The sequence below is a fragment of the Sinocyclocheilus rhinocerous genome, unplaced genomic scaffold (assembly GCF_001515625.1).
Source record: "Sinocyclocheilus rhinocerous isolate Xijiao unplaced genomic scaffold, SAMN03320098_v1.1 scaffold1256, whole genome shotgun sequence".
Classification (NCBI taxonomy): domain Eukaryota; kingdom Metazoa; phylum Chordata; class Actinopteri; order Cypriniformes; family Cyprinidae; genus Sinocyclocheilus; species Sinocyclocheilus rhinocerous.
The window spans coordinates 691,588-706,343 of record NW_015646445.1 but is presented as its reverse complement, the minus strand read 5'-3'; the positions used below and the strand labels follow the sequence as shown (position 1 = coordinate 706,343).

Genomic DNA, 14,756 nt, shown 5'->3' with positions numbered 1-14,756 from the left:
TATATATAGTACCAGTCAAATGTTTGGACACACGAATGGTAAAGTGTCCAAACTTTTGACTGGTATTGTACTATAATATACACAAAGAATATCGGCCGATATATCGATATCGGCCTTTTTTTTACTCCCTAATATCGGTATCGGCCCCAAAAAACCCATATCGGTCGGGCTCTACTACGTATACATGTATACATTATGTAAGGGATAATCAACGGTTTGCCGCACATTACAGGATTTTAAATGCACGACGTGGAGGCCATGAACCTCTGCGAAGTGCATTTAAAATCCTTTAATGCACGGCAAGCCATTGATTATCCCGCTTATTCCATGGTCATTTGCCAAGTTATAGACAAGTTAAAACTAGTATTGCACTTTACAGCGCAATATTTGACCGAATGGGTAAAAATGTTATTTATTTTCGTCAGATATGGCACGTTAGCTCTAGCATTCTGCCCGCTTCAAATCAGACACAGAGATAAAATAGTGCGGTAAGATCACATTTATTTGAATGAATTATAGCATTTATTTCAATTAATTATTGATCGATCGAGAGAAACAGAGAGAGAGAAAGAGAGAGATGACAGTTGTGTGTGCGTTACCTGCGTGCTGCGTCTGCGCATCTCTCTCTACAAACAATTAATTAGACTCTCTCTCTTGCTCTCTCTCTCTATGTGTGTGTGTGTGTGTGTTTGTGCGCGAGTGATGTGTGTGGGTTTGTGTGCATCAATTAAAGCAGTGCATTAATATAGAAAGGTGATTAAACTGACTTGAAACTACCTGTACATTAAACGGTTTTACTGCATACCTGCCAGCCAATCAGAATCCAGTATTCAGACAGATCATGGAATAATTTATAAATAATGTAAATAAATTATTTTAATGTCTACTAATTACCAAAAATTGTAGTTCAGTCTCTCTAACTCAATGTATTCCAATTGCCCGCCATGAACTTCCTGGAACTATTTGATGTCTACGTGAATCACGTGACGATCGAGCGTTTCGAACTTCCTTTGTCGCAACTCTCTCTCTCTATGGCTCTGGGCTGTCCCATCTCTTTAGTCAATTCCGATGTTGAATCAAGCAATTAAAATCATACAGCAATGGCATAATTTTGAAACAATTGAAAAAATCTTTTCAGTAAATTTAAAATGTAATTTAAAAAATCTATAAAACACACAAAGGAACTGGCATTATTCAACTTTATATATGATAAGATTATTTTACACATAAACTTCAGCATTAACTGCATTCATCAAGATTAATGAATAGATTAATTTAGATTTAATTTATACTAATAAAGTGTATAATCTAGTAATATTGACTGGATGAGGTGGAAACATGGGCAGTGGAATGGCAGGAAAAAACACAAGGTCTCAAGACGTGTTTTTTGAAAGTTGAACGCACTCACATGAGTGCTGCATGTCACACGTGAGACGATGCAAAAGACACAAGACACAAGTACAATGCTCAAACACATCTGTCTACCATGTTTACATAGAAAAATAATGGAAAGGTAGCGCAATGGAATGGAAAATCGCATTCTGTGTGAATGACCCCTAAGTCATCTTTTTCATGGAAAGTGCCATGTACTGCCAGGAGTGGGTGAAAAAACAGCCATTAAGAAAAGAAAAGTGAAAAATAGCAAATAACTAAAGTCTTTTAAGAAGAGTCATGGACTGACAGTTATCATTATTGTTCTACAATAAACCATCTACCAGTCAAGAACGATCAGAATGGCTTTCCCTATAAATGCCTTCCTATAGATTTTCTCTGCAGTATTTCTGACATGCTGAAGAATCGTCCTTTTCCAAAAAGAAAACTACCTATTTCTTCATTTGATTACTTTGTTTTTCTCTTACCTTAGCTATCGATTGCATTTAGTTCCTGATGGGCTATATTTTATTTTGTTTTTATGTTGCTGATCGTATTTACAGCATAAAATGGCCTCTGAAGAGGGAGTGATAAATCTAAGTTGGCAAGGCAACAATGAATAGAACAGTGATCAAAGCCCTCGGTGGACTGTGTGCCTCCGTTAGGCCTGTTGGGGACTCCGGTCCCTGGAGTCGCCGTCTTCCTGGCCCTCGGAATACAACGCTCTGTCTTATTCAGAAACACAAAGGGAGAGTCGGACTATTAAACACTCCGGAAAAAAATGCAAAACATCTCCATTTAGGCTCTCGTTTTAGGACTTTCTTTTTCCGATGCCACTGTTCCCTCCACTCTTTCTTTGACCTGTGGGAAACATCCATTCATCATACCATATTATTAAAACTAGGCATGGCAGCTCCATGTACCGCCTGTGATAAATATAGACAAGACTGCTCTCTCTCTCTCTCTCTCTTGCTCCCTAACTCTCTCTTTTGCTTTCTTCCTCTCTCCTCCACCTTCCTCGGCTTGCTCAAAGTAAACTAATGAGGAAGCTTACGACACGAATATGGCGTGAGTGTTTGAAAAAACTTGAAAAAGATGGCACATGAAGGTATGGTTGAGAAATGAAAGGTAATGGCCCAAATGAACTGCTTCAGGCAGGACGATGTTTAAATTTCCTGACTTTAATTACATTAAAAGCACCAGTCCCAGTAGGTGCGGCTGCAGCTTCAGGCCCCTCTTTCTGCTGTTTCATCCAAGGAGGCAAGGAAGATGAGAAAATAATCAACATTACAAAAATAAAACCAAAAAATATTGAATAGTGTGTAAACCACTCATTCTTCTTAAGTCACCAAGAGCGACACCAGTGGATAATGTTTCAGAGAGAGAGGTTCTAAAGCATGACCTAAATGTAATTTGGGGTAATGGCGAAATATATGAGAGGTACTATATTGTTACTATATTGACTTTTGGACCCGTTTTGCCCCCGTAGTTCTTCCTGTGCTTCCTTATATGGTCTTTTTCCTGTTCTTGTTTAGTTTGATTGCCTTATGATTCCTTGCACCTGAGTTCCTTATTATCCTGTGTATATTAGTTCCTGTCTGTTCCTTAGTTCTTCGTCGGGTCTACTTGTTGGATGTCGTGTGTTCCCATGTTCCTGTTGTAGATTTTCCCCTGTGATTGAAGTATTAAAGACTGTTGAACGTTTGTCCGTGTCTCCATCTTTCCTCCCACAGCGAATCGTGAATGAATGAATGAATGAATTGAATGAATGAATGAATGAATGAATGAATGAATGAATGAACTTGTCAGTAAGACAACTTGTCAAGTTTTCTACAAATCTGCCTGAATGGGCCAAACTGATGGAAACAGATGGACTAAGTACCAAGTAAACAACTCACCATTCATCCCAATCTAACTAAACCTAAAATGGCATAAAAGTCCATTTAGGTAGCAACTCTCATTAATTTAGGATGCACTTCCATCTCTCCAAACTTTATGGCACCAGCAGAGCTTACCAAGGATTTGTTCATTAATGGTCAAAAAAAAAAAAAGATATTACAATGAATAGCTGAATTAGTAGTAACATATAGCAGATGCATAAAACATGCATGCTACTGTATTATTGTAGTTATTTTGCAATATAAAAATATAAAAAAATGCAGGGCAGGACTTGATATTAACAAATAACATGTAATATACTGAAATATAATATCCATGCATTGTATATATTATGTTCTAACAGTGAATTATTTTTTACAAAATATCTGTAATAACAATAAATAAATAAATAAATAAATAAAAAGCTAAATAAATGTTAGAAATAGAAATGATAAAATAATATTAAATACAAATATTAATAATAACAATAACAATAAAACAGGGAATATAACAACTCTGTACCCTAACAGAAAATGGTCTGAAAAGCAGTTTTTATAAGCATTATTTCTAGAATTATATGATGTATAAATACACCTGGAACTCCCATACAAGCTATTTAACGAATTATTAACACAGGTCCTTCAATATTGCTCATAAAGGCAAAAGCAACAAAAAAAAATCTGAATAATTTTTCTCAACATAGTCCATTAAAACAGCTTTGCATTTCTTGACCTTTCCATAAAACACTGCCATTTTTGTCTAAAACAAAAATAAATATAAAACATATGTGCTATTTATTAATACTTTTATACATGTAGAAGAACATGTGTAGGAGTCTTGAAAATCAAATGTCATAAGGTTTTAAAACAACATTCCTTAATTTAAATACTGTATTTTCTATTTATGCTGTCAGCATTGCTTCTGAAAGGTAAAAGAAATAACAATATCATGCATATTCATTACCGTGATATATCGCATTACCGAATACCGGCACAAGTCTAGCTGGGATATAAATTTTGTAATATAGTATGTACGGTAAAAGTTTGTCCCATGTGCCATATGAAAACTGTATAAATATCAAATGAAAATGAACCACAAATTTACATTCTGAAAAGCCCAAACTCACAGAAAGATGTCTTCTCTACTGCCCTAATTCCTCATGAAACACTTCGATCCCCCCTCAATCACTCATGCTGTGATTGTCCTCATATCCTTCCATACATCTCCCGTGCTATAACTCATTAATCATTTACACAACATGAAACAGTAATCGAAATAAACCACAATATTGCATAAGCAATTCATTTAAAGTCTCCACTTTGCCCATCTCTCCATAGCAACGGCTCATCGCCGTGCAAATTTGTAATTTCAAATACAGTTGCTATTAAGCATGGCACTCTCTCTCTCTCTCGCCCGCTCTTGCTATCTTTCCCTAATGTAAACAAACGCAGGCAGACTGGTATTAAGCGGCGCAGCTGAAAGCCCCGCCCCTCTCGTAGCTACACGGCCCGCTGGGTATTTCAGCAACTCATTGGAATCTTCAAACAACAAAGATAAACAAGTGTTCCAATTAAGAATTAATTACTGCTCAGACACTCAACTGCTTCTGCTCACTCCGCTGGGAACAACTCAAACGGCGAGGAAACACACACACACACACGCAGAGCAAGAACGATAAGATAGAGGGGTCACATACAGAACACATATAGAGGAAAAGGGGAGTTTGAAGGCAGAAGGTACGAGAGAGAGAGAGAGATCGAGAGAGAAAGAGGGAGATGGAAAAAAGCTGAGAAAATGGCCTGGAGGTATCACCGTCTGGAGCTTAAAACACTCTAACAAGCCCAAAGCAGAATTACACAGCACCTCAGATGTAAGGAAAGAGCCACACTGATCCAATTTATAACTGGCTTTCAACACCAAAGAGAGGAGAGGGGTGAAATAGCCTCTTTCAGTACATACTCATTGTGGGTAAAATAGCGTCTACACAGCGAGGCAAATTACTGCTAATAGGTTGTATCTCTTCTGGAACTCGCCGAGTTCTAAAAGCTACTCTGAGCACAAATATGTCCTTTTAAGAGTTTATTTATGGGGTAAAGGGTTTGAAAGCAAGTTTTTGATGTAGAAATTAAATCACATTTGCGGTACAGTTTATTACTTACCGCCACTGATGTATAAACTCAATCTTCTACAAAAACATTACTAACCATTATCACACCATGTACCTCATCTTTTCTCCTCCTTTTACTTATCATTTTTTCACCCTTTTGCATGTGGCTTTTTGTGTGTGTGTGTTTCGTTAATGAACAGAGTTGGGCCACTTCCACAGGAAGTCCAGGACTCCAGCATGGGCCGTCTTTCATCTTCTGACCTTTTCTGCCTGGAAGTCTCTGGTGTCAGGTGTCTCTGTCTTTCTTTGCTGACAGGTTCTCAGGGACTCTAACAAGCTCTAACTTTAAAAGGTTTGGACTGGATGTCACTGCGGACATGTAGTATAGAGGGAAAGATGAAGATGAAGAGAAAAAAAAAAGAAAGCTATAAAAAACAATAACCCTTAGTAATAAGTGTATTTTTTCTGTAGATAAAAAAAAATAATAATAAAATAAAAAAAAAAAAAATAAAAAAATATATATATATAAATTTTTCTGTAAATTTATATTTTTTGTCTTTTCAATTATATGCAGGTAAGATTTTAATGTTTTTGAAACAAGTCTCTCATGCTCTTATGTTCACCAATGCTGCATTTATTTTTTCAGAAATATAGTAAAAACATTAATATTGTCAATATTGTTTCACATGATATTTCAGGAATCATTCTAATATGCTAATTGGTGCCCAAGAAACATTTCTTTTAATCATCAATTATTAATGATAAAAACAGATGTGCTGAATAATATTTGTGCGGAAACTGACAGAATTTTTCTTCTGGATTCATTGATGATTAGAAAGTTCAAAATACCAGCATTTATTTGAAACAGAATTCTTTTTTGTAACAATATATAGACTTTACCATCACTTTTAATCAATTTAATGCATGCTTGCTGAATAAAAGTATTAATTTCTTTCCAAACAAATATAGAGTGTGTAAAGAAAAAATGTAAAAAAAAATACAAAAATTATGCGTTAACATTTTTTTATAAAAATACTCTCTATCCTCCCGCTTCAGTCTCTATGACTTTCCCCCCACAGAGGAAACAGCCATTCAACACTGTGAGAGGCTCCATGGCGAGAGCGAGCTGATGGGTGTGTGCTGGAATCATGTACCCCAGCAGGAGAGCCCGGATTGGGGCTGTGAGAGTCACCTCTCCCCCCTGCTGGAAGCACATGTCTCATGGAGCTGCAAACAGCGGGGGAAGAACACATGACCTGACCTATCAGAAGGTCAAATATGAGGGTGATTAAAAAATAAAAAAAAAATGTGTCTAGCTTGTGGCCTAGTGGTTAGCACAAGTGTTGATGTGGGAGACCCACATCATATCCTGATCCTCTTCTTCTCTCATTTCCACATTACAATCTCCTGTCAACTAAATCATATCTTGTCAATAACAATTACCAAAATGTAAGTACATAAATTAAAAACAAAACAGATGAGGATACATTAAAACGTCCTAATCTGTAAATAATGTGTTCAAAAAAGCGAGCATTTTACTAAGAAAATTCCTCACACCAAACATCTCTCTTGCTCTTCATCTTTACTATTGACTGCACATGCTGTGTTTTACAAAGCAGAGAGATAGCTGCTGTGGTCTATTTGCTATATGCGTTCTTTGCATCCTATGTTTCTGACATGACAAAGTATTGTTATTCATATCATTCTGAACCACAGGAGGCTGCATGTCTGGAAGACTGAAAGACTTAAATCCCTATAGAGTTGAATCCCTAGCTGTCTAAAGCACAGTTCGGGTAGATGATCTTCATATTGTTTCATCAAATGCAAACCTACCTGCCCCTAAACGGCATATAAAACCACAACATATTGTGGCTGGTTGCTTTACATGTCAGTCGGTGTAAATGGGCAATTCTTGTCCAAAAGTGGACTGGACTGTACACATAAAGTCCAAAGTCTGGTCCTGTAACTAACAGGTGCTTCAGTTTCATTAAATGGGAACTCCAGCTAGAAATAATGTGACTTAAAAAAAAGTAATAATACAATATTATAAAAATTAATTTAATATATTGTAGGTTTGCTGACATGAAACTTGCGTACTCTCATAAAATACTGTGAGAATTACAGTTTCCTTAAATGGGAACTCTGGCTACTTAATGTGAAATGATTGAAAAAAAACAGTTACAAATAAAATAAAATAAAATAGAAATATATAATAAAAAGGAGGTTTGTTCAACTGACAAGTCAAAACATGACAAAGCAATTTTAAGACTTTCTGACATGCTTTCATCAGATTAACCTGTCTGAGTGCTTTTAGATTAAAGGTAATGTGTGCATTTGTTTTGATATTAAAATACTTTCCACTATCCCACTTTAAAGGGGACTACAGTCATGAAATGAAATCTGAATATTATCTCAATGTATCACAGAAATTTCCAAGATTATAATCTATAAATGTAAAAAAGTATGTAAAATAAAATAAACAGGGGACAATATATTGGGCAGGAATGAACACACAAGGTTAGATGCTAGAAAACCCTGAGGCTGAGGTTGTGTAAACGGTGTGCTCTCACCTCAGCGATGGGTACGATACCCTGTACGTCTCTCTGGCTGATGTAGATGGTGGAGATGACTTCGGCAGACGCTCCGGTGGAGGGATACTCTATCTGCCAGCGGATGGACTGCGATGACCGCAGGTTGATGAAATTGTCAATCTCAAAGTCCACCCACATGATCTCATAGAAGGAACCATCAAGTCTGTTGAGAAAAAGAGAAAGACAGATGTCGGATGAGGGGGAGAGAGAGGGAGACACTCTTAGATCAAGGAAGATCAAGGGCTTTAGTACAACTGCTGCCGAGAGCCAGACTTTATGCTCTGTTTTGATGTCTATTCACACTAGTGATGTTTCGTTCGTGAACGAATCGTTTTTTTTGAACGAATCTTTTAGGTGAACGAATCGTTCTCGCTCACGTAATCCATCCACTCATATTTCTCGTTCACTGAAATTCCTCCCTCCAGAGCAGCGCGGCGCTATTAGCAGTGTATGCGTGAACCGGGTTGCTCTGTGAACTGTTTCATCCTGTCAAAGAATGACTGCAAAGATGAGTAGTGGTGATATTTATTTTGTACAACATTTGCAACTGCTTTTTATCACTTAATTAGAAGCACCACAAATTAAAATTGTCATGTTATAGGGACTATTGAACAGACATTTAGAAGTTGATTTTAAAATGCAAAGTAATTAAAATTAAAATTAAAATAAAGCTATGTAAACACTTGCATTTTTACAACACTATAAGTGTGTCCCATCAGGTAATGAAAAGTTCGACACACACTTGTGGTCTTCATGCTCACTTGAACACTTGGGCCAAATACAGGAAATACGTCATATAAGTAGTCAAGTGGTCAAGTGCAAAGACCGCAAGTGTGGGTATTTGGACAACGCTTTACTCTGTTTTACAGGTGAGCGGTAATAATAAAGTAAAAAAAGGAAATAATAAATAAAGATATTAAAATGTTAAAATTTGTGTGTGTGCGTGTGTAACAGGTGATAATTAATAATTTAGGATTTGCTTACTTATAATGAAAATAATGTAAAAAATAATTAAATGATAAATTAATTCATGAAAAAATTAAAATAAATTATATGTAATATTGAGTAACATGCCATGCTCAATATTTAAAACATTTAACAAACAACATTTCAGTCACATTACTGAATACACTTTAACAAATCAATCCAGGCGATGAATAATTAGTATCTTCATCATGTATAGACTCTTAATTACTGTGTGAGTTTCACTGAAACAGCTTGTGCTTAATGCACATAAAATATTTCAAAAGATATTAACAATTCGAAGGGTTTCCTCTCTGTAATCACATCCACAGAATGAACTCAAGGGACTGATCTGCAGAGGAAATTAGAGCAACAAAACCCCATTAAAGAAGGTTTATTGTGTGAAACAGTAACAGCCAGAAGACAATGCATCTTAATACAATTAATGACTAACTTGGGGTCTGTGCATTAGTGCGAGTGTCACAAACGGAGAGCGAGTGATAAAAAGCACTTAAAGCACTGTAGAATCTTGTAACCATACAGTTTCTGTCTCAAATGGCAAGCACAGACCGTTACGGGCATGTATTCACAAAACCTGTGATCCATAACACATGGAACGGCCGATTTCAGCCAGCTCTTGTTTTTTTGGGGTTTTTGTTGTGAAATATGCATCAGACTGTCATTCTGCGGGTCAGCATGCACAGGTTTTTACCAGAATGCCAGAAACAAAGTCATGTTTACAAGTGTGCATTAGTGCGAGTGTCACAAACGGAGAGCGAGTGATAAAAAGCACTTAAAGCACTGTAGAATCTTGTAACCATACAGTTTCTGTCTCAAATGGCAAGCACAGACCGTTACGGGCATGTATTCACAAAACCTGTGATCCATAACACATGGAACGGCCGATTTCAGCCAGCTCTTGTTTTTTGGGGGTTTTTGTTGTGAAATATGCATCAGACTGTCATTCTGCGGGTCAGCATGCACAGGTTTTTACCAGAATGCCAGAAACAAAGTCATGTTTACAAGATACGTTCACAAGTTTTATTTATGGCACTTAGTAGCAAGTAAACAGGATTTTCCCAACCACTTATTTTATGCCTGCTGAATAATCTGTATTTATTACTTATGATCAACGACTACACACCCCTAAACAACACATAAAACAAAGCTTTTAATCACGTTATTCACGTTTTAATCAGACAGTGGCCAGCTCTTGGCTGAACACACTACAAAGTGGAGCAAACTTTATGCCGTGAGTGAAAAGTCTTGCTCTGTGATGCACACATACAATGCATCCGCACGCAGCTTCAAGACTGATGGGAAGCAGCAAAATCCATTTCCCTGAATGACAGGAAACCCTCCCTGATTCCTTCCTCGCCTCTTTCTTCTGAATGAAAGCGCACAGTTAGAGCACGACCTCTCTAAATGCTCCGAGTTGGCCTTTGACCTCAGATCATCAGGGGCCAAATAACCGCCTCCCCCCTCCATCCTTGTTATGACACACCCGAAATGAGTTCAATTACACTCGCCCAATCGGCCGCTTGATGGATGTGCTGCTGTCTGACCCCTTCCTCCTTCAAAAAGAATGTTCTAGAAGCAGTAAATGAATCAATAAACCAACAGACAATACTTTATTGCAGAGATGGCATACGTCTACGGGGAGCGGGGAGAGAGGGAGGGGGCAGCCAGTCAGAAAACGAGAGATAAATAATGGTATGGAGAACGAGAGCAAGGAAAAAAGAATCAGTCACAGTCCCTCTCTGTCTCTTCTGGAAGCGCAATGTAATTTCTCTGAATAGCACGAGCGTTTTGTCATTATTCACTCAGAGTTTGAGTCAGACAGCGATTTTGCCCAAACACTCGGCTGCGCCCAACAACGAGCCGCAGACAAGCAAACCGCCTCGCACAATTATACGCAAACACAAATGCGCCGAACAGGACTTTCAGAGGCGTTAAGAGGATTAGTTATGTAGAAGCAGATGAGAAGTAGAGAGGACAGCAAAGTGATTCTGTATTCGAGGAACGTTGTTAAGCATTACGAACGGCTGGATAATAAGCGGGGCGAAAGAGTGTACGGCAAAGGAGCGATGCATCATGGGAATTCTGAATTTCTTTTAAAGAGTTCACTCAAAATAAAAAGTTGTATTGAATTTTTTGTACCTCTCAAATCTCATTTGTGCTTCTTCATATTAAAGGGTTAGTTCACCCAAAAATGAAAATTCTGTCATTAATTGCTCACCCTCGTGTCGTTTCAAACCCGTAAGACCTTCGTTCATCTTCGGAACACAAATTAAGATATTTCTGATGGAATCTGAGAGCTGTCTGACCCTGCATAGACAGCAACGCAACTGAAATTTTCCCAAGTCCAGAAACTAGCAAGGAGATATGTAAAATAATCCATGTGACATCAGTGGTTCAACCGTAATTATACGAAGCTATGAGAATACTTTTTGTGCGCAAAAGAAAAAAAATTAACGACTTTATTCAACAATTTGTCTCCTCCGCATCACCCTGTAGCGCCATTTTGGAGAATATCCGCTGGACGTAAACAGTGTATGCTGTTCTGTGTCAGCTGCGTCACGACATGAGGGTGAGTAATTAATTATAGAATTTTCATTTATGGGTGAACTAACCCTTTAAAAGTCATAATCAGTTACAAGACATGCAATTACTGACAACAAACATTTAAATGGCAAGTTTAAATGTGCAAAATTTGAATTTTTTATCAATCGATTCACTGAAAAAATCGGAACAATTAATTAACAAATCAGAAATCAGGACTGTCACGAATACACTGATAAAACCTGGTGTAGAAATATTTCAACTCAGAAACGGTTATTATAGTTATCTAAAACCATTACAAACACACATTTTTGTTACTCGAAATAAAATAAATGTTAATTGAAATAAAATATAAAGCTTACTTTATTTCATCTAGTTAACGAGCCAACATTGCTCATTTTCATTTAGTTTAACTTGACGTACTAAAATAACTAAAAATTTAACTAAAAACTAATAAATAAATTTAAATTATATATAAAATTATAACAACTATAACAAATCTAAAATGAAAATAACTAAACAACAAAAAATACTAAAAATGACAAAAACACACAACAGAATTACTAAAGCTAAAATTAACAAAGCACAAATAAAAAAAAAATCCAATTAAAATATTAACAAAACTTATAATAGTATGTCAATGCTACTAAAATAACACTGCTCAGAAATTGCTAGCAAATTTCACAATTAATTACAAAGAAACAGCAATGAATTAAAAGTGAAATTTAGAAGTAGAAAGACTGAACATTTTTTGTAAAAAGTACTCCAAAAATATCTGTTTATTTACGACTTCAAAAAAAATCATTTTTACAGTGTACCTCAAAGAGAGTCAATGTCATATTTTTAAAAGAATAACAACTTAAATTCGGTATGTTTCTCACACAAAGCAAACGTATGCCTTCAGATGGCTTGATCAATTTAGTGCATTCGTTTTATAATACTTTAATGGTAGGTTTCACATTGTTTTTGGAGCTTGAAAAATAATCCATTGCAATGCCATGGAAAGAAAATGGAAAACATGACCTTCAGGATGTCTCCTTTTTCATTCTGCAGATGAGAAAGTAAGTCATACAGTGACAAGATGGTAATGATGACAGAACTTTAATTTAGCGTGAAATTTCCTTTAAGAGAAGAGTATAGTGAAAGGTATTACCATAAACAACTGCCCAAAGAGCAAACAGTGAAAATAACTCTTCCGAAAGCAATGACCAATAACATAACCCCTTGCAAATGTAATTAGCATTGCATCTTTGTGTTTTTAAGCGCATGTGATCACGTGTATATTCTCACCCCCTTAGAAACCCTAATGCAATTGAGCAATTATCTTTACTTCAAGTAAATTTGGAGGCAAACGGGGAAAAGGCACAGGCACCAGGGCATCGGAGTCAAAACACAAACCTTCAGTCAGGATTTTTCACTCTCTCTCTCAGCCATAATTAATTTAAGCAGAGGGAAGAAGAGAGAAAAGAGGAGTCTCATTGTCCCCAGCTGTATTAATTAGCCATCATCGATCAGTTCAGGGTTTGTGGCCGCCACAGATGCCGAAAAGGCAGGAGTGTTTATCTTATCGTGGGTCAGAAACCGAGAGCAGCTGAGAGGCAGACTCACACCCATACATCACTCGCCTGTTGTTTAACCTTTGTTGAGAAAGTCGTGTTTTAGAGCGCTGGACAGAAGCAGAGGGAACGGAGAAGTGCAGTCAGCCAGACTTAAAGAGCCGTTTGTCACCCGTGACGGGTTCACTCAGGTAAACGTGTACTTCAGGACACTGCTTGAGAGAGTCCCTCCGCAGGTGTCCGGGAACAGCGAGCCAAGGGCTTTCAGTTGTCACGTCGCCTCTAATTAATCTGCCACTGGACTGAAGTATTTTCTGGAGTTAGGACACAATCGGAAAACAAGGTTCAGATTTACATGACATTCCGCTCGAAGAGATTAAAGTTGTGGCAGATCTTTTCTTCCGTGAAAAAATATTGTGAAACATATCGAAAACAGGAAAAACATGTAGGATGTGGACTTGGTTCTATCCACTGGTCATCATCAGAGAGAAGCCTCGTTTCACTGGAGGATGAAGCTTGACATTTTAGTTAAAAATATGAGTTAAAGTAAAAAAAAAAAAAAATCAAGCATGAATGGATGAATCCTTTGTAATAAGATCAATAACATACATTTACAAAATAGATTTATTTAATGCCGACTTTAAATTGATAGATTATCATGATCAATTACTCAACAACAATACAGTTAAACAGATTTTCCATTTTATTAAGAAAGTGTGTGTTATAAATGAGTGCTGCCTCACTGTGCAAAAGTAGCTGCCATATCCTATACAGATAAGTTGCATCTGAAATCACATACTGTCTAGTAGGCACTAGATTTGTTTTGAAATGAAATTGAAAATTTGAAAATTGAAATGTGAAAATTGAAATGAAATTTACATACAATATAATGTAAATTTAAGATTTTTTTAAGAACAAGAAAATAACATTTTACTTTTTAATTCATTTTACAAAAAAAGAGGCTCCCCTGAATTCAAAGTAAAAAAAAGTTAAATTTGCATTTCAAGTAAATGCATCTTGATTTAAACATGTTTAGATATTTGTATAGATACTAAGTAAATTTATTTATTTATTGTTTTATTTTATTTATTTATCTTTAGTGTTTTTTTTTTTTTTTTTGCAGTGCATGCAACATTTAATGCCACGAGGCCGTGTATCCCTTTGCAGTTCTTTGTTCAATTCGCACCATCAAAATGAACCAAATGAAAAGTTGGCTTCAAACTTTCATTTTCAATTTCTTTGGAGCAATTTACAAACGGATAATTGTCTCTCGTTTTAATTTGCAATTTTACGAGTTTGGGTTGTTGCGCCCGAATCTGATTTTTGAACGAACATAAAAAATACTCATTATTCTGATTTTCCACTTCTCTGTTTCGTGCTCCCGGTTGGACCGGACCAGTGGGGGGAGCGGGGGTGGGGATGTAGATGTATTTACCCAGAGCGCTGTATGTATAGGCCCTATGCCTATGCATTGGCACATCTGACCATGCGATAATTTATCATCAGACCTCAATTAACTGTGTGACTGCACGTTAACAACCACAGATTTTCTGGAAGATGTGTGAGTGGAGTGTGCTTGATGATTACGAAAGTGTAATCCGCAGGTTAGTAGAGGAGCTGGGATACACATGCAAACAAGTTCAAGAGGTCCTACAGCAGCAATATGGACTCGGGAGAGGCTCCAGTATTTCCTCCATTTCTAAATTCTGCGCATCGAGGAACATTCAT

At 36.7% G+C, this 14,756-nt stretch overlaps 1 protein-coding gene across 1 annotated transcript in view; it reads right to left on the bottom strand.

The window, feature by feature from the left end:
• The window catches only part of LOC107707847 (transmembrane protein 132C-like), a 188,015-nt gene that overhangs the window by 66,455 nt on the left and 106,804 nt on the right, over positions 1 to 14,756 (bottom strand). Inside the window, exon 3 of the mRNA XM_016511947.1 lies at positions 7,927 to 8,110. Coding sequence (XP_016367433.1) covers positions 7,927 to 8,110 — 184 coding nt within the window. The remainder of the gene's footprint in view (positions 1 to 7,926; positions 8,111 to 14,756) is intronic.